Source organism: Corticium candelabrum, chromosome 21, assembly GCF_963422355.1.
Source record: "Corticium candelabrum chromosome 21, ooCorCand1.1, whole genome shotgun sequence".
NCBI lineage: Eukaryota > Metazoa > Porifera > Homoscleromorpha > Homosclerophorida > Plakinidae > Corticium > Corticium candelabrum.
In genome coordinates this window covers 396,799-417,842 of record NC_085105.1, presented here as the reverse complement: position 1 = coordinate 417,842, position 21,044 = coordinate 396,799, and the positions used below count along the sequence as shown (strand labels likewise).

Below are 21,044 nucleotides of genomic sequence, written 5' to 3'. Positions count from 1 at the left end.
TGTAAAACACCCAAAAATCTTTAAATTTCAAATAACTATAGTCTTATGGAAGGAGTTAAAGTTATACAACACATGCTGTGTGTTGTTCTACTGGAACCGTGAAGGCGCATGTGATGGTCAGCAGATAGAATATTAACGTTAGTAGTGTGTGGGTGTGATATCAGTCATCAAAAGCCTTGGCTAACTCTTCATCACTTACTTCCTAAAGTAGACAAAACTTGAGTCACATATATAGTTGATCTCAATGGATATAAAAGTGTATCTTACCTCGCTCTGTCCTTCATCAAAAATATCAGGAAGTGGTTTATATGAACGACGAACTCTCTTCCGAGGAGATATCTCCTAATAACAAAATACTCAAGTGGCATATAATCTACATGGCATTTAATTATGAGCAAGACAAACACACTAACATACAACACATGTGTTAGTAAATTAGAGCAACATTGGTTTCCAGTGTTTGACAACATTTTCAATCATACAAGCATGTCAAATTGATTTGTTGCAAGTTGTAACTATAGTACTGTTTATAACATGTTGTCAGTTTAGTGATCTGTCATAACAAGTAAACAGACAAACAGGTAAGCAAACGAAAACAAAATCATCTACAGACACTCACAATGCAATCAACACAATATGACTTGCCTTGATAGGAGTGGCAACGTCCGACTCGATCAGATCCAAGTCACTTTCAGATGTCTCTCCACTTTCATGTCTCTGTCTCACTCTTCTTCCTCGTGTAGGTGTGTCTAATGAACTGTGAGATCTGTTCAACTTATCACCAACCGTATGTTGTGATGACTTCTCAAACAATGAACTAGAACAAGTACATAAATTGTATCACAAATAATACACAACAACAACGTGTGTGTGTGCGTGTGTGTGTGTGTGTGTGTGTGTGTGTGTGTGTGTGTGTGTGTGTGTGTGTGTGTGTGTGTGTAACCTGTCCATCTCAACGCTTGTCTCATTAACTCCATTATGAAGCCGTGCACTCGCTTTTCTACGTTTGGCCATTTTGCTGTTGTCTTCCGACCTTCTGTTTACCCTCTTTTTACTTTCTCTACTCTGTTTAGCCACAGGCTTCTTCTTCTTGGCAGATGCTGCCTCTCGTCTATGGAGCCAACCATTAGGAGTTTCACCATCTAATCAACATACAAACACCACATTAAAACCGTACAAAGACAAGATTTGTAAGTCAAACAAGAAGATAAACAATACAATAGAATATAGTCACCTTGTACTCTCTGCTGCTCGTTGTCCTGTTTCTCTTTCTCTGGTTGAGCATCACTGGCTTGCTTCCGTCTACCTCGACCTCGTGCATCTTCAAAAGAGATGACACATGCTGTACTAGTAGTAATTTAGACACGATGAACAATAAGAGAAAACAGAAAGACAAACAAACACATAGACAGACAGACAGTAATCGCTTCATCTTACTCCTTGTCTGCTTCTTTGGTATATCATTCTCTGGATCACGTTGTTGCGCTGCAATCAAGTTCATTCTATACTCCTTCAATGGTCTAAACTCTGTGTCATCCATATGATCTTGCATTTCCAGTGACAAACGCTGATCCAGATATCCAAGACTAGTAACAGATAAAACATGGCATCATTAATCACTAACGAGACACACACACACACACACACACACACACACACACACACACACACACACACACACACACACACACACACAGTACTTACAGTCCTTTCCTTCCAGCCTTGTCTATCTTCATTAACTTGAAAGTGAATTTCGTCAGCAAGTCGAAGAAAAGTAGATTTGGTGGAGCAGCAAAACTGTCATCACTAGCATATCGTTGACTGTGACCAAGTTCTTTGCTCAAACTGTACTCGATGCCTTTACTAGAACATAAACACTCAATTAGTAACAGAGCAGCACAACCAAAACATGAATATCTCAATGTTTATATTTCAAAATTGTCAACACTACATACATGTACACTAAGTGAAAGACTCAAGAAATGTAACACAACACAACGCAACCTAACCCACTCCCGTACACTTGCTGCTACCTAGACATTTAAGTAAAATCTAAGGCAAAGTAACGTTATACAGTATCAACACAGCAAACAAATAGCACTGACTGGCATCTCTAACAGGCTACTCACCGTTGAAGCTTTACCATTGGTTCTCTTATCTTCATTAGATCAGTGCCAAAAGTGAGAGCAAAGTGATGAGCCAACTCTTTGACTTCTTTCCACAAGTCTGACAACGTGTCAATATTGCCACTGCTATTATCCATCAACAACTCAAACCTCTGTAATTAAAATCAATCAAGAACTATATACATACACCGAGATGTATGTATACAAGCCAATGTGTAAATAAAGAAACAAACTGACAAACATGCACCACACTGACCCACACTGCACACAAATACAGAAAGACAACATGAGATTGAGTACGTAGATATGATGAACAAGCAAAAAGACTTCATACCAACCTGCTGTAGTGTAACTAAAAGAGCCTCTGCATAATACTGCTTGTCCAAATCGCGGCATTTGTTCATGAACATCTTGATGAGGTCACTCAGACCACTCTTATACTGTCACAAAACAAACACACGTCACACTCTTGTATATGACAATTATACAGAAGCAGAGTGACACCAAGGTATTTTCACATACATTGAGACATTCTGCAAAAATAGGAGTCGCAAACTTCATGTCGACAACTTGGTAGATAACGAGCTTTATGATGGCAGCTAGAACACGTCGTTTAGCATTCAGCAACTCACTGTCACGTAGCTCATCTTCATCATCTACAGAAGTTACAAACAACTAAAAACTTAACTATTGCAATGTAGAGTGACTATGCTACAAACAAAGAATTTCTAACAGCTAGAAACATTCAAAATTGGCAAGTAACAAGTGATCTGATAGACAAGATGATAAGTGATTCAGTGGGTAGGCAACCAACAACACACAGCTCACCTTGTTTATCTACATCTTCTTCCTCGTAAAATATATGTCTACAAGCCAATGACAGAAATCTGTGCTGTGTAGATTCGCTTGATATGAACACCAAAGAAGATAGACCTGGTACCCATAACATAAATAACAACTAATTGTGAGCAGGTCAAAATTGTCACCTTTCATTCTAAGATGTTGTCCAAAACCAATCATGAATTCAGCAAACAAGACAAGAACCTACAAATCAACAAACATCTTCAGCATGTGTGTGTGTGTGTGTGTGTGTGTGTGTGTGTGTGTGTGTGTGTGTGTGTGTGTGTGTGTGTGTGTGTGTGTGTGTGTGTGTGTGTGTGTGTGTGTGTGTGTACCTGTCTCTGTATTTCTGCATCATCAACAGTTTGCAATACAGTATCAAAGTGAGAACCTAGTAATTCAATTTGATGCTTCAAATGACTCAAAGCTTTCTAGAAAGAAAACCAACAACAAACATATTACAGTCAGACACAAACACACACACACACACACACACACACACACACACACACACACACACACACACACACACACACACACACACACACACACACACACAAATAAAAACAGATGAATAAACAAACAGATACAAAAAACAGTTTCAAAGACAAACATTCCAAACAGAGTTAAATATCTAACTAGCCTTTCCCTTTGTAAATCCATCTTTGACATTCTGTGCCTCTCTCATTAATACACCAAACAATGCTGTGCAAGCAGGTACCACCATTTCACTGTTAACACTCTCACTATCCTCACAATAGCCAGCAACTATAGCATTCATCTCATCGAACAGATCAAAACGAGTCATATCAAACACTCTAAAACAAAAACAGGTCCACAAATGAGTTGCATACTGTCATGTTTTACAATGCAGACACGGCTATACAAATAGAAAGTACACCCTGTCAACAATCAGAGCAGAAATATAACCACAATAATCAAAGAAACCCTTAAACTGCTTCAAAATTCCTCACAGAAGACCAGTCCACAACATAGCCAAAACAGACAGAAAGATACAAGAAAGGAAAGTGCACAACTTGATGAGTACAAGAACTTCTGTATTACATAGCTCCAGATCATGTCATGCAAACACAACATACCGAAGGAAAGCAGTGAGTCTTCTGACAGCACACAAAACAGTAAATGATGTCTTTTCGTCATTCAGAGCCAGAGTGTCATCCTGCAAAAACATTGCATAAACAATTCAAAACAATTCAAATGCAGCAACATCACTAATAAACATTTAACAAATTCACCAAATATCTACTAATAATTAAATAAAGAAGACTGAAAGAGTATCATTACTGGTTAGTGTGCTTGTAATGTGAAAATTACTTTGATATAGAATTTACTTTGTTATTGCCTGCCTTGCCACAGTTCTAGTGCACACTGGAAAAACAAACTGACCAAGCTATGTCAGCCAATTATCCTCAAATTTGGCTGACTATTTCAAAGCAGAGAGTGTTTTGTGGTATTTACACTAACACTAATAAAATGAGCCATGTACATTTCACGTTGTAAATGTCAAATTTTCATGTGAGAACAATATCTATGACATAGTATATGAGCAAACAACGTTGCAAAAGCAGAAAGAGGGGTGAGTGAAGGTGCCTACTCAGTCTCACTCTGCAACGTGCATGCATTACTTACAGGTCCGTGTGCAGCGTTCAGCACTGCATCCTTAAAGTTGGCTACCAACGTATCTTGAAGAGTGGAAAGAGCTGTCTCCTAAATGACAACACTTTATGACATCATAACATAGAAACTATATACAATGTTGCTGTTGTTACTGATGCTCTTTTAACGGCACTCCCACTACTGAGAAGATACTGATATGCTTCTGCACATTCATAAAGCAACTGCAAAACAATGAACAGTAGTCAAGCAAAGCAACTTAGTGAGTCAATACCCTACATCGCATCAACAAACTTGTCAGTCTGTATCCATCTATCACCCTGTCTGTCCATGTAAAGTCCGTCTTGCTTCATGTTCAACTGGCTGTCTGTCTTTCTGTTTGTCTGTCTTTCTGTCTGTCTGTCTTTCTTTCTGTCTGTCATTTTTGATTTCCTCCTACTTGTCCAACCAGCCATATAACCAGCTAAGCTCTTGCAAGATTCCACACCTCTAGGTTATCATCACTTCTCACCTTATCATCTGTTCCTTTCTCCACTAGTGAACTTAGCTCATTTAGCAAGCTCTCCAAGTCCTACACACTTACCAATTAATAATTCCAATTTTCCACCAATCAACTTCTACTACTTACATTCATGCATCTCAACTCTGAATATCTTGTCAAGTCCAAACACTTCACAATGCTGATCAAATTCACAACATTTTCTGAAGTTGTACCAAACTTAACAAAACAGAACAAACGATCAATCACTACATCAAACGTTGAAATGTCAATCAGTTTTAGAAGTCAAAATCATCTGACAAACTATTTCAACGTCATTAAATGATGCAATTGCTAACTAACTTTTGACATAAGTTCAGGTAAGACAGCAGTCATCAAGCTGCTCATCCTCCGACAGTCTTCTTCATTCTGTTTGCGATCTTTTGTAGAGACAAACTGTTAACACAAAGAACACAGCTAGATACAGAAAACTACCAACAAACAAACAACTGAAAAGCAGCTGAACATGAATTGAAAGATGACATTGCAGCACTCAAGTTGTATTTGAGTATCTACGACTACGTCCACAAAAAATGGTCAAAACATCAGAGATTAACAATAATGAAGTGCTGCCCCAACTCCACCCCATCACACTTCATCTGCCAATTCAACTGCACATGCCATCAATGTGTATTGTGTATTCTTCCACGAATCAATTCACCAGGACCCTGACAATCACATAAATACAGCTAATTCTCTCCACCTTTTTGTGTGGCTGTCTCTGCATAGGTGGTGGTTTCCCTGCAGCTCTTGTAGCACAAGATGCCATCATATCAATAAGAACTCTCTCTTGTTCTTCGGTTAGTGTTCTTTCTTCTGACAACAGCATGTCAGTCATGGTCTCCCATTCTCTCAACACAGGACAATGACTCCATAATGAATCCACGTAAAACTCCGTGTGATGGTGAAGACCAGCCTCAGTGAAATACTCCAATAGTTGAATGAGATGTAACTCACTGTCCCTAACATCATTCCCCAGTTCCTCTCCTTTTGCCTGTAAAGCCAAAAACAAACAAACAATCAACCCTAAGAAGTTAGCATAGATCACATTCAAGATAATCTAGTCTGTGCTAACTGTCTAGTGCACAGCCAGTATATTATGTTACAATAAACCATTCAAAATCAATCAAATCTGCAATCTAATTTTCAACTGCAAACCCAACCTGTAGCTGCTCTTCACTCAATAGCTGATGTGCAAGAAACTGTCCAGCAGCATGGCTGACAACCCGTGACACGCCAAATACCAACTGATACACTGACTCCACATCTTCTGCCGATACCTGCTCATACCTACGCACCAACTATGTTAACAACAAACAAGATATCAACTGTACACAGCTCATACTCAAGCATCTTTTCCACTAAGAGAATTGCCTGTTGAGCAACATTGTCATCTTTATCAGTTGTCATGGAAACAATACGTTCCTACATTCCATTAACAAGACTCACACGTCATGCCTGGGCAGCCATATAAAAATAACACAAGAATTGTCTTGCCTTGAAACGACTTGTAAAGAGTTTCAAGTTGTCACTGTTCTCTGAATTTGAGTACACAAGAATCAGAGACTGCATCACACAGAGACGAACATCTGCAGATGTATCATGAAGACACCAGCCAAGATAACGAAGATACTCATCACGAACAAACAGAACCCTTAACAACAACAATTATTGACTAAAGATCCACAAAAAGTGAGCATGTGTTGTAGAACAATTCAGTACACACCACTCACTTAGTGACTATGCAAAACAATGATTCAGAGTAAGTCAAACACCAACAAAGCCTACAGTACTTCAGCAGACAAAACAAAGAAACAAAGAAACAAACAAACACACCAACACATGCATGTACACAAACAGACAGACAAACAGAAAGTAAAGATGAACCAACAGGCAGATTTCTCTACCAACCAACCAACAACTTGCACGACAAAAGCAAGTACACAGAAAGCAAGTAATGTACTACCATCTAAATATGCATGTTACAAAAGCAGATGGACAAACAAACTCACAAACGGACCTATTCTTGTCCATCCAGTGACCAATTTCTGCCATACACAAAGTTCTGATCTCTGGTCTCACATCTCTACAGTAATACATTTTACGTCACATTCAGTTGTGATCATACAACAGATCCTCTCAAGCAACCTGTATCTGTGATTAAACACAGATGTTATCAGCTGCTGAATCATTCCCTTGACTTCTTCGCTGTGTTCGTTAAGTTCTTCCATCGTGTCTTCCAGTGTTTCTACTTTACGAGATCCACGACGTCCTTTAGATTTACGACTCTCTGTACCAAGTTGAAGCTACAAAAACATGTAAGTTTCAATGTTTACATGAAGTACCACAGTAGAACATCTTGCAATTATTAAAGTTGCATTCATCAGAGTAACCTGACCAGCTGCTATCAACAACACCCAAACTACTGCAAAATGCTTCTTAGATTTAATTTTTTATCTGATATATTAAAGGTATCAAAAGGCTATTGCTGTTTCACTCAAAGACGACATTGCCTCCTAAAGATTAACAACAAACTAAACAGACAGAAAGTGCCAGAATGCCATGTACCCCATATGCAATGCTCCACATAGTTTAATGCTTTTTGAACTAATACACCAAAATTTCTCTCAATCTCCTAACAACTAACATTGACTGCTATTTGATACAACAACCATTCATTAATGAAAGTACCACTTGACTCACAACATACATGTCACCACTCGCTGGAATGGCAGAGCAAACTATACTTTGTCAGCATATTGTTTGTTCTGCTAAACTGCATGCCACTCAAATAGAATTCTATTTGAAAAGGCAAGCAGCACAATCTCAAAATGATATCGACACTCTCAGACAATTCCCGGTACACAATTTTTTGAGATTAATTTACATATCCACTCTGCACGAACATCAATAAATAGTACTATTGATCATCACTGTCTGTCGCTGATTTCTGGTCACCGTAAACACAATAGCAAAATATGAGAAAAACTTTGCTAGAAATAAATTATTGCAAACAGCCCACACCAGCAACCAAGTATGTAATATACTGTCAACCACTGCTTAGGCAAATATAGCAACTTGTTATTAAGTTCAATAGCTACTCACTTCACTTTTATTCAATTCTTCTTCAATTGCTGTCAGTACTTTTGCTAACTCTGTCGTCATCTTCATAGCAATCAATGTTGCTGCATGCCTGAATGGTCTTACTTGTGATGCGGACAATGTTGTCATCCATGGCATGATAACAATTGGAATAAGCCATCCATCGTAAAGAAGTCCACGTTGATGACAGTCTGCTACCATTCTTTCGACAAATTCAAATACATTCCCTTTGAGACCACGATAAGCAGTGCTGTGAGAAAGCAATGGGTAAATGCCTCCGCTAAACTTCTCGGTAAGCATCATAATGCACTCTGTCATGTCACTGTGCAACATGTCTATAGTTACTTCACCTAAAACCCAAGAACACAACACAGTGCACCTGCAGAAGTGCCTTTCGTTAATTAAATGAACATACATACATATGCACAGACATACAATACTGCACGAACAAATTGTCAATGAATATAAAACTAAAAACAAGAACACAACATAGATGACCACACATTTGTAAACACAAACTAAATTTGACAAATTGATGAAGCCACACACACACACACACACACACACACACACACACACACACACACACACACACACACACACACACACACACACACACACACACACCACACCACACCACACCACACCACACCACTTAGTGCAAATGCAGACAAACATAAACAGATAAACAGTTCAGTAAACAATCAGGCAACAGGAATACAAAACAGCTAATCAAACACATATGAATCACAACGTTACTCTTATTTTCCAATCCTCCTACCTTGGCAACCAGAGCAATGAACAATAAACTGTATCAAATCAGTAGCAGCCAAATCTCTACTCGACTCATAGCTATCAATCCAACCATTGACAACAGCCTAACAACCACAACAAGGTTATCCACAGCAAATACAACATAAGAATCACAACACAGAACATACACTGAGTGATGCAGAACCTTCCTTGACGATGTCAAACAGAGATTTGTCCCCAATTATTGGAATCACTATGGATTTCTTCCGTTTCTTGGGTGTGGTCTTCCGTTTCTTCAAACTTCTATTTAAGCTGGTAAGACAAAATCGTGCAAACTCAAAATCGTTCCAAGGACAGCACAGCTGCACTACATGCTCTAAAATACTTTGGTGTATACTGTATAACAACTATAGACATGCAACAACAGGTATATCGTCACAGTCTAACTAGGTGCAGTACATAAGTCCTACTCGTGTAGAAGGTGACTGAAAAACCAACACCCACTCCATATGTATTTTCTGTCTGTCTATCACAAAGTTGATTGATAAAGCAAGCATGCTAACACAATGTTTGATTCTGGTGACTGCTTCAATGGAGAGCTACAATTCATACTCATACCCGTGACAAATGCAACCTGCATACGAGTCAACATCCTGAGGTTGATCCAAACAAAATGACTAGCAATTGATTAAGTCTGTTTCTAAACCTCTTCTAGACCTAATCCTCATTGGTAGAATAACATGATTCAAGAAACATAAGTGGTGCAAACACAATGACGCTGATTTTCATCATTCTTGAAAAACCTCAGCTGTCCATCACCATTCAAATGTGTAATCAAACAATTACATGCTATAAATAAAAGTAACACTCTACACTTTCTCTGTGTAATGTGATGACTGCTTACATTATTAAACAGCCAGTCAACATGTTGTGAATTTACTGCTTAGAACATCATTATTTAAAATTAATGTAAGTTTGGAATTGTCTACACCAGAGTTTGAAATAAAATTTGTCTCTTCATTACACATGATTGATGATTATCCTAGAAACCATTGTAAGTCTTTCCAACTTCAACATTCCAACACACAAACATACAAGAGTAGGAAATAACAAACGCCCAACCAACAACAAACAGAGAATCTCCCAAACAGACGAGAAAGAACCCAACAATTTGTACATAAACATTCTCTCATCAAACAGCTGATTGTCTCACTCTTTAGTTGGTGTCTCCTCCACACTCTCTTCAACAACACTTTCATTCATACTCTCAATCTTTTCTTCAGACAAGCTTTCATCCACTGGAGCGTCATCAACCAGTTCCTCTGAAGACTAGTGATCAACAAAACAACAACAGTTGGCGCCAACACTGATCGCGCGATTCACCTGACGTCATTCATAACACCTGATTGGCTCTTGTCATCAGCCGTGTTGCAGCTCTTGTCCCGGGAGAGGAACCCTGTCTTGCTGTGGGGCCTTTCGCTCGCTTCCTGGGCATTTGTCCACCGTAGACTGTTCGAGAAATAAGCTACTTGAAATTAAAGACAAAATTGGCGCTTTTACACTGTGATCCTACACGCGATCGACTGCGCAAGCTCTGCATGCCTAGCGCGGCAAATCATTCAAAACGGCGGGACAAATATGTAATTTCCCGGATAATCAAATTCCCGTGTATACAGTACAATAAGCTATTACAGCTATGTATTGTAACCCTCAACAACAATTTACACCGCTATTCCCATAGATGCACCTACACACCTTGTAACAGCACTACCCTAAGTGAGAACAATGCAAACTGAATGTCAGAAGTTGAACCCTCCCTGTGGCATGTTTGCAGCTGCAGTGCTGAACTGAAAGTTGTTGTCTGTTGCTTGAGGAGCAAGAGCCTCATCTTCATCACCCTTATGCAACACATCATTAAAATTAAAACAGTTGCCTCACTAAAAGTTGTGCATTGTCATCGTCAATCCGTTTGTCTGTCTGTCCATTGTCTGTCCGACCATCTGTCTGTTTATTTGTTTGTCAGTCTGTCACTTCATCCGTCTGCCTGTCTGCTAAAACTCACCCCTTGAGAAAAGTATGTGTCAATGATATCATATGCTAGCTTATATATCTCTCCATTCTCGTGATGCTGCAACTGCTCAATAAGATCGAGTGCTGGACAAGTGCAGAAATACTCAAATATGACCAAACAGATCAAACACATTCCTAATCAAAAACATACCTCCTGCCTCTTCAATCATAGTTGCAAGAGCCTGAACATCTGGTCCTGCCATCTAACCATAAATTAGAGTCAAACAGTCTTAATACCCCCAAACAAACAAACAGATTAGCATACATTTAGATAAACAGACAAATAGACAAACAAAGAAATAAACAAACAAACATAGAGATCTCATTTAGACTGTAACCACAAAGGTACAAGTTGTCGAACTTTGGCAACAAACCATCATGCAGTCATCATAAACTGTCTATGTGTAGTATATGTACAACAAACAGATCAACTGACCCTCAGTGTCGAAGACAGAGCATCCAAAATAACTTGAACTATTTGAGAATCCTTCACCGCAAGCAGCCGACAAAGAGGACTGATAACTCCACTCCGAACAAGAAACCCAACTTGCTCACTTGTTCCACCGACAGTAATATTACTCACGGCCCATACTGCCTCCTTCTGTGCCTTATACTCACCCGTCTCCAACACCATAATCAGAGGTTGAATTAAGTTAGCATCAATAACAGCCTGAGTAATAAAACAAAAAAGAGGCAAACGTGAGATAAGTAAAGGCAAGTACCATATACACGTGTCTTGCTTGGATTTGAGTGTCATTGCCTGCTGTGATGTTGGAAAGAACCCACGTTGCTTCTCGTTTGATGTTGTCTTTGTAGTGCATTAAGAGCCTACCAAACTGATTCAAACAGCCAGCATCGATGCACGTCTATAAAAAACATAACCAAGTTGCTCAAGTCCTATATATATATATATATATATATATATATATATATATATATATATATATATATTACATGATATACTTTCAATGGCAACTGACCTGTGTTTGCTCATCCGTTCCTGTAACAATATTTCCTATCGCTCTAATAGCGGGCATTAGAATCTTCAAGTTGTCTTGTTCTAATAGTGGAACGAGATGACAAACAATACCACTATCGATAACAACCTACACAAACACCGTCCATAAGACACCTCACAATAATCTATCATATCTCAACGAATAGAGAAGCACTACAGTGCTAAACCCTTGACCGGTGTATGTAATCACATATCTTATCACGTGATAATGTTTTGCATACTGAGGTTTTAGCCCAATTACTCGTTTCAGCTAAAGTTTCCAATGCATTCGTTTAGCAAAACAAAGTGCAAAGCGTCTCCAGACTTGCCTACTTACAGGTCAGTCGCTTTGCCTGACAAACAGACGTGCTGTCATGGATAATGCACGTTCCCCTTCGCCAATTCCCAGGGAACACCAAATTTCTGTTGAAGGCGACACTGTAAATAGTAACTTTTGCAACAGCACCACAGCCGCTCAGCCACGCACACCAAAAATTCAAGCTGTCAGAATGCAGAACCATTATGCAGAAACACTGTAGAACACGCAAATGTTACAAGTCAGGTACAGCTACACGTACCGCATGGCGCCTGAATCCAGCACCTTTGCTCTCTAGACACCTGGTTGTTGGTGGGAAAACATGCATGTGCAAATGTATATTAGGTGTTGTTCTATGTGCTAAACCCTTATCTAGAGCAAAGAACTAGACACGGTGTACAGAATGGACGCACGATGGCCAAATTCTCATAGCACAGCTACCAAACAAAGAGAGGTGGAGCCTTATGATGACATCACGTTCGTCTATTGGTTGGTGATGACACCACTTCTCGTCTATTGGTCGGAATAGCTTCATTTGCATCTGTGCTAAATGAGTATAAATACGGTCAAATGGTCGTACGCCAATGACTACTATACCCTTAGCCTGGATATCCCAACCTCAGGTAATAAGCTAGCGATAATTATGTCAAATAGGCTAATGTACTGAGAGATGCATCCCTCCAATATAATAGTCTAATGTATTGTGAGATATATACCTCCAATACAGTAGTCTAGTGTATTGTGAGATACATCCCTCCAATACAATAGTCTAGTGTATTGTGAGATGCATCCCTCCAATACAATAGTCTAGTATTGTGAGATGCATCCCTCCAATACAGTAGTCTAGTGTATTATGTGAGATGCATCCCTCCAATACAATAATCTCGATAATATCCCAGACCTGTATTTGGTCGTTTCCACTATCAGTGAGATAGGATATAGCCCAACATGTATCTGCTTTCACTGCATTGTCTGGATGTAATATAAGATGACAGACAGCTGGCAACAGTTCGCAAACTGCATGAAATGGAGGTGAAGGATTGCTGTATCGACACAAATTAGAGATAACCCAAGAAACATTACGCAAGTAATCGATCTAGAACACAAAGAATTAATGCCAAGCAAGACAGAAAAAAATTCAGAACTGACCGAGACTTCAGCTCTGATACTGTTTAGTAATGGCTGGATAACACCATGGCTTATAACATAATCACGACACTCAGCACTGTCTCCTGCATAACAAACACCTTCACTGTAATACACACAAAAAAACACAAAAACACACAAAAACAACAACACCAGCAAACAGAAAAACCAAATACATTAATTAATCCTTTGCAAATGTTCATGTTTACCTATAACGTTTCCTAGTCCCCACAAGGCTTGCCCTGCAACATGTTTTGCTGCACTGTTGAGAAGTTTGATTAGCAAAGGCACGGCTCCTAAATACAGACTCATCAGTGCACACAAATGTCGTAGTGTTATACTAACTACAACAACAGTACATTCATCATGTCTGTCTGCCTGTCTGTCTGGTGACCAGGTCTGTCAAAAAGCATATACTATCATACATCACACTGTCTCAGACTCTTTCTGTCTGCCTGCCTTTCTGTCTGATCTGCATTAAGCCAATCTCCTGTTTAATGTAGCTCTTCAAACAGCTCAACAGTTTCTTTCCTCCTGGCAAATAATCATAATTCTTGTCAATAAACTAACCACATTTGATGACAGCCTTGGTCTGTTCAGAGGTTCCTGAGGCAATATTAGTCAAAGCCCAGCATGCTTCATACTGTAACGTAGGCCTGATACACACCCACCAACATACATACAAACATACACCTCAACACAAAGATCAAAACATTCCACTCACTGATCATCTCGAACAAGGCAATTGACCAATTCAGGAACAATTCCACATTCTAGAAGCTGATCGATCGGAGCTAAAGGCGTTCTACTTAACAGTTTCCTAGCAGTTCTCACTGCGGCCAGCTTCGTTGCCGGAATTTCGTTCATTATATTTGCCGAAATAAACTCTATTTGCTGTATCAATTGTTTCCGGCTCTGACAGGAAGTGGTGAGAAAACATGAGAAGTTAGAGAAGTCACCATTCTTTCATCAAAAGATCAGACAATACACTCACCTCACTGTCCTCCTCTTCGTCAGGTTCAGTATCAGATGGTACATTGCGGCGCTTAAAGAGACTGCTTTCTCGTTTATTCTTCATTCAAACGCTCGTACAACACTCATTCACTCATTCACAAAACTAACACTAGCAAACGACATACCTTTCTCAACTCTACTGTTACTTCTGTGCGTCTTCTTCTCATTTCCTAGTTGAGACAGAAAACAATTTTCTATCAATGCTCTGCCGCGTTCCTACGCGACGGGGCTCACCTCTTGGTCCTTGCCTTTGTGCTTGAAGTTCTTCATACGAGTCTGCGACATCATGAAGCGCCTGTTTTGTGACAATAAAACTGACAGCAATCACACGGGACGCAGGAACCACTGTGCGGAGAAAACTGTGATGAGCATGCGTGACCCAGATTTCTACTGTTATCCGGGTAACAAGTCTAGTCACGTGTCACGTGTAACTTTAATTTCTAAGAGAAATGTTTTAACCTAGTAAACAGCTAAAGTAACAACATACCAAAGCAGTCACTGAACGATAGGTCTCAGCTAAAACATTTCTGCATTTATTTGATATTAACGGTATTATCCGGGCCCTCAAACTTGTTGAAATCAGTTCACATAGAAAGATGATCTGGCAAAGCTACAAGAGGCTTCCAAAGAGGCAAAGAATTATTATAGGATTGGTTGGAATTGCTGTTGGATTAGCAGGTCCATCGTTGATGGAGATGCTGAGACAAAACGTTATTGGGCAAAGTAAAGAAGTAAACACCAGTGATAATCAGGTACAACGCGAAGACAAAATAAAGTAATGAAAAGGACATTTTGGCTCCGTCGACGGTACAAGAAATGGTTTTCGCGGATTGTGCGCATATCTTTAGAAGCACTGGGACTGCGAGGACAAGTTCTGAACGATGTAGTACGTATACTATATGGTTAGGTATTATCTCAGATTCTGTATATGCTTCAACAGTTTGTTCTAATTCTTGAGCTATATTTTATACAAATAGAATATTCTTGATGTAAAGTGAACTACTGTAGTATGGTGATTAATTAATTAAGTTATTAATACAACATGGTAGTATTCTATCATCAGATGATATTGTTCCATATAAGTGATACTGAGGCTTGTGACTTTCCCTGTAGTCCTGTACATTATACTGAGATCACACTATCACTGTCTGTGTCATCATTTTCCGTGTAGTACGAAGGCCTGATGTTGACCATTTTCCTCCATGCCAATTCAAGACTTTGGTCATAAATACTTTTGATTTCTTCTGGATCTGTGGGACTGGGAACTTTCAATTGTACTCCAAGAGGAGGAAGCTGATACTCTGGCACATTCCTTATGAGCCTCACCAGTCTATCAAACTCATCAAGTGATGTCAGACAAATTCTAGGCGCTTTGATACGAAAGTTGTCAGGAATATATTTCTCTTCGCTGCTGTCTGTAATGACTGAAATAAATAGTGGTCTTCCTTGTTGTGGTCTAATTTGGGAAGCAATTTCATAGATTATAGCACTGGCAGTGTCACTGACTTTGTTTTCTGACCAAAATGCATCATAAAATTCTTCTGAACAGACAGCTACAACAGCTTGGATATTGTGCAAGGTGTCTCGTACCCATCTGGAGATGTCAATGTTTATCTTAGTTTCATATTGAGGTGCTGTGCAGTTAATGCCCATATCACGAAGACCTGTGAGAACCACATTTCGTGCGTAGTGTGCCTTCTGTTCATTTCCTTGGTGATAGATAACTATTGCCTCAAGCTCTCTGCTGGTGTCGTGCTCCTTTCTTTGGTTGGTGACTCTATTTTGACATTGAGAGCGTTCCTCATCAACAACAACAACAAAGTTCTTGCCAGATTGTTTCTGATAAGATGGTGATGACCTTTGATGAGGATTTACTTTGGGGTAAATGTAACGAGCCAAAATGACAAGAATGAGAACAATGACAACAACGCACCCGCTTACTCCGATTGCCAGGGGAATGGTGTTATCATCTCCATTAATCTGTTCAGTTGTCTGAGATGAAACATCCCCTGTTGTCAATTCAAGAGAACAAGGCAATAAAAGACACATTTGTCATATAGACCGTATTCTGGAAATTATTGTGCAGTTAACATAATGTGAGTCAACATGGTTGAAGGTGTGTAAGTAATAATGCTATTTATTGAATGTGAAGATAGAGCCACAACGCAACGACCAAATGAAAATACATGTAAATTGGAAGTTTTTCAATGAAGATGGGGTATAAGAAACACTATTTTGCAAAATAAAATAATTTTGCTTTTAAAAGGAATAATAATAATAATGGATAACCCCATTATTAATATATGCTTTGCTACACGTGATTACATACAAAACTGTCTAAATAGTGCATTTGGTGAATGACTCACAAAGTCTACCACATTAATTTCCAGAATTACGGTGTTGAGTTAAACTTACTTGACCAATTGGTAGAATTGAGGTCTGAAGTGTTGCTGTTGGTATGAGTAGTTTGAGTTGGAAGAGAAGTGTTGATGACTACTGCTGTAGTTGGAATTAGAGGAGTGATTGAACTTGTCACTATTGGCTGATCAGCTCTAGTTGGAAAAGATGTGGTCACATGTGCATCTGTAGAAGGAATTGTAGGACTGGGAACTTTATTTCCCGACAATTGAATAAGTGAACTTTGTGTATTCTATAAAACAAAGTCAACACCATCAGTACATCACGTAATATAATACATTTCTATGCATTCAGTGATTTGATGTTATTAACTCATACTGTAAACCGATCATTGACTTGGAGGTGAATTCTGTGCAATAGGTTTAGAAGAAAGACAAACAAACAGAAGAGAAATAGTCTAGAATGTAGATTTAATGTTGATTTCTGTTTACATGCACATTTTTAGAAAGCAAAATCTGTTTCTACTTTGAAATGCAAAGTACAGTCACATTGTTCTTTTACAGTACTAATAACCCTAGTTGTATAATAAGCAAGTATATGTACTATACACGATATGATACACGTTGTTAACTTACATATTTCGTATTCACTACAATTGCCATATTTACACCCGGTGTTACACAATGTATATTTGGTGTTTCAGAACACTGTTTACATGATTCCTTCAGTACTGCCACTTGAGCTTCAAAATAGAGATTCTAAATGCACAGCAACATTTATGTTTACTTGCTGAATTCGGTGTGATAAAGTGACCTCACCACATTAGCAACTTTTGGTAGTGTCCAATTGCAACCATATGGACGAGTGTTTAAAGTTACTGTCACAATGTTGTTGAAATCATCTGCTCGACTGGGATCATCAATGTGGACGCAGAAATGAAGAAAAACCTTGTCTTCAACGAGTTTCAACTTTGGACTACTAATCTCTGCAAATAACATGTTTCAGGTAATGTCAACTGTTTTAGTAGTTATGATTGAATTTGGTTGTAAAGTACCAACACTCTTTATAGCTAAACATACGACTACATTGTGCACACCAACAGTATCTGGTCTTGATGCTTAGTGGCATGTCTCGAAAGTGACACACAGTGTGCAAGTTCCAAGTTATCGTGTATATGTATGTATTAATGGATTAAGGCATTTATAGTGCAAGTCACTTGAAGTGTAAACATGTGTACATGGGCAAGCAAACACCACATTTCACAAACTTACCCACACTGTTGTCACCTTTATGTACATTGCTCCAATCGCAGTCTAAAATAGTAGATGTAAGCGTACAGTCTCCTTCACAATCAATCTTACTTATTTAATTAGGCTTACCGACTTGATTACACTTATTTATGTATGTGACAGCAGAAGTTTGCCTCTTTAAATCAGACACCTAAACACAAAGTTAGAGTATATAATAATTTACTTGTAGACAATATCGTGATGTCTTGGTGTCTAATAAGCAACTACCTAGGCTGAGTATCTGCAGTACAACCACTGTATCGGTTTGGTGCAAACACAAATGAAATGCATCCGTCTAGTAATCGATTCATCCATAAATACGAAACATATAGCAACAGTTTAATTGACCTTACCCAAACTACATATTCTTTTATTGGTGCAGGCAAACTTATGGAATCACTCACAGTACCCTGCAAATACAAATACAAACATAAAAATCAATACAATAATTCAAATTAACCTCCATCACAAAAACCTTCGGTAAAGTTTTACAACTTGGTTGAACGTCACCAAAGGTAAATAGGTCTTTCCACATGATTGACCAGGTCCTCATATGAGCTGTAGCAATAATGCAACGTACACAATAGATATCATGTAGAGAATGATTCATCACATTTGCCAGACCCTTTTTGCCTGTCCAAGTGAATGTAATGTGCCATTTTGCACCTGGCTTTTGTGATGTGCAACTGTAGTTGAGACTGACACTTTCTTTCATATCATGGTTATACACATCACAAGCTGTAGAAGTTAAACTTTGTTGTAGATTTATTAAACAAAAGGAAGCAAGTAGACAAACAAAACAAAACGTCGACACTAAATGCTGTAAAGTTGCTTGTTGAAAAGCAATGAATAAATTTAGGTAATGCAACTATATCTGTCTGTGTAGCAAATCTTGCTTGTGTGTGTGTGTGTGTGTGTGTGTGTGTGTGTGTGTGTGTGTGTGTGTGTGTGTGTGTGTGTGTGTGTGTGTGTGTGTGTGTGTGTGTGTGTGTGTGTGTGTCCAACAGTGTACATGTGTTTGTGTGCATGTAGCAAATTGCATCAGCGATTACAACATCTTACTATTTTCATTGGCAAGACCACCACCAAAGTGACCAACTCCAACAAATAACTACAAAATATCCAACATGAATTAACAACTTAGTACGATCATATATAGAAACCATGTCATAATCAATCTGTCGTCTAGAGATCGAGTCAGCTAGTGTATGACCATGCACCATTCATTCGGTAGGTCTCTAGATAGCCTTTACTACTGTTCTAGTATTTGGTAACCCTAGGCATGCAGTACAGTCTACAGTGTCTAAGAATCAGCAGTGCAGTTGCGGTGCGCAGTTATACCACTTTAATTAGAGGACACGTATACAAGTGGATATTGCAATTGAAGTCAGTATCTAGTCATATCTACTTTACCTAGACACTCAATAGTTTGCAGCTCTAACCGTTTCCAAACAGTCAACTTGCAAAACACGGACATTTGTTTAGTTTTCAAGCTAAGCTTGTATATTATATGTTACGCGCAAAGCGTGCACGGATATATGCATGGACAAACTGTGCATTAAAGAGTATGTTGCGCGCAAAGCGCAGATTTGGACAATCCATAGACAAAACCATGCATCCATGCCTAACCCTAACCATAACCCATAAACCTAAACCTACGAAATTACCCAGGAAAAAATAGAATTTATTTTAATTTAAGGTACATGCAAGTACAGACGGTATCTATGCCAATTATGTGAACAACAGCGTGGACTACGCGTAAACTAGACAGTGAGTCTCGCGAATGCGAGTAAATCTCAACCTTTCTTTCTATAGATAAAGACACCGTAAACTCTACTAGAGCGGAGCCCGTCTTTGTTCGTTACTCAATTCAGACACCAAAGGCATCACGTGGCAGGAAATAGCGTAGATAGGGCAGACGCACGTTTCAAACACGCTGCTCACTAGATCCTAGAGCTAAACCCGGCCGTAGACTCTATTGTACGTGTCTAGTAAATGTGAAGTTGTGTCAGGCCAGCGTCAAACAGAGCCGTCTTGCGACCGAACAAAACCGAAAACAGAGCAAACGTAGCGAAACAAACGTTCACTTACCAAAAGCACTGCTCGGAGCATGTGGACACAACCAGACTAAACGTCGTTGTCTCACTCGACTAGTTCCTTTGTAATTTTCAGACACGTAAACGCTGCCAGATTGGAAAGTGGAGGTAGAAGAAGCCCACTTGATGCGGTGGACGGGATCTAGAGGCCAAATACGTGCCTAGAGGGCAGATTCTCGCAAAATAACATCACCACTGCGCTTCCTGCATGCATGGCTTCTACGGCAGCTCACAAACTGGTCGCATACGCACAAGTGTACGCTCTCAAATACGAGTACTTTGATTTACTAAACGTCTAGCTTGCACCAAAAGGATAGCTAGCCTGGTGAGTCTGCTAGCTGCAGATAGAGATTACTGCAATATATGCTGCTAGCTAGACAGCAGAAACGCACAAATGCAGCCATCAGGTCGTGCACAAATAAGCCTCGTTTCTTTAGATAGAGACAAACAGTAACAGGGAATATGAATGACAACACTATAGTTAGGAGAATGCATGATACACAGCGTGTCACTTACTTCAAAGAATCTACTGTCTAGCGGTGACACCGAGTACATGCATATGCATGCAGTGTGTACAAAAATGCTATTGCAAATACATTTACAATGCAGTTGTATTGGCATCCCGCAGAGAAAGAAAACCAACATCTAGACGTCACAGCAACTTTTTTTGCTAGCATGCGCGAGTGTACCCAACCTAAAACCTGATACAGGGTACACAAGGCCTTTGTAGAGTTTATTATGGCAATATGTTGACAATAAACTCA

The 21,044-nt window shown here is 39.2% G+C and overlaps 3 protein-coding genes across 4 annotated transcripts; all 3 read right to left on the bottom strand.

The window, feature by feature from the left end:
- Window positions 1-2: 2 nt before the first annotated feature.
- On the bottom strand, window positions 3-10,585 carry LOC134196569 (cohesin subunit SA-2-like). The gene is made up of 31 exons (XM_062665737.1): window positions 10,397-10,585; window positions 10,208-10,323; window positions 9,183-9,306; window positions 9,023-9,119; window positions 8,245-8,591; window positions 7,288-7,445; window positions 7,160-7,225; window positions 6,637-6,793; window positions 6,485-6,564; window positions 6,303-6,429; window positions 5,843-6,133; window positions 5,443-5,535; window positions 5,230-5,319; window positions 5,113-5,172; window positions 4,757-4,825; window positions 4,617-4,694; window positions 4,067-4,146; window positions 3,610-3,784; window positions 3,302-3,397; window positions 3,113-3,170; window positions 2,955-3,059; window positions 2,649-2,782; window positions 2,465-2,566; window positions 2,130-2,278; window positions 1,705-1,863; window positions 1,438-1,586; window positions 1,235-1,321; window positions 944-1,142; window positions 646-817; window positions 268-342; window positions 3-202 (listed from the first exon to the last, which is right to left on the bottom strand). The coding sequence occupies exons 1-31, from the start codon at window positions 10,487-10,489 to the stop codon at window positions 161-163; spliced, it is 3,828 nt and encodes a 1,275-aa protein (XP_062521721.1). The 5' UTR covers window positions 10,490-10,585; the 3' UTR covers window positions 3-160.
- A 54-nt stretch (window positions 10,586-10,639) lies between these two features.
- Window positions 10,640-14,905, bottom strand: LOC134196245 (importin subunit alpha-3-like). The gene is made up of 14 exons (XM_062665330.1): window positions 14,772-14,905; window positions 14,663-14,707; window positions 14,518-14,595; window positions 14,248-14,438; window positions 14,094-14,179; window positions 13,733-13,819; window positions 13,527-13,609; window positions 13,279-13,473; window positions 12,045-12,170; window positions 11,805-11,930; window positions 11,501-11,734; window positions 11,216-11,267; window positions 11,057-11,148; window positions 10,640-10,892 (listed from the first exon to the last, which is right to left on the bottom strand). The coding sequence occupies exons 1-14, from the start codon at window positions 14,823-14,825 to the stop codon at window positions 10,794-10,796; spliced, it is 1,548 nt and encodes a 515-aa protein (XP_062521314.1). The 5' UTR covers window positions 14,826-14,905; the 3' UTR covers window positions 10,640-10,793.
- A 364-nt stretch (window positions 14,906-15,269) lies between these two features.
- LOC134196385 (uncharacterized) lies at window positions 15,270-20,366 on the bottom strand. Of its 2 annotated transcripts, XM_062665497.1 has the most exons (11): window positions 20,276-20,366; window positions 19,247-19,295; window positions 18,809-18,922; window positions 18,660-18,742; window positions 18,538-18,594; window positions 18,275-18,335; window positions 18,167-18,208; window positions 17,714-17,880; window positions 17,531-17,653; window positions 16,953-17,187; window positions 15,270-16,546 (listed from the first exon to the last, which is right to left on the bottom strand). In XM_062665497.1, the coding sequence occupies exons 1-11, from the start codon at window positions 20,294-20,296 to the stop codon at window positions 15,660-15,662; spliced, it is 1,839 nt and encodes a 612-aa protein (XP_062521481.1). In that variant the 5' UTR covers window positions 20,297-20,366; the 3' UTR covers window positions 15,270-15,659. The 2 variants fall into 2 exon arrangements, with proteins under 2 accessions (XP_062521481.1, XP_062521480.1); XM_062665496.1 differs by having other exon boundaries at window positions 18,660-18,922.
- Between the last annotated feature and the right edge of the window lie 678 nt (window positions 20,367-21,044).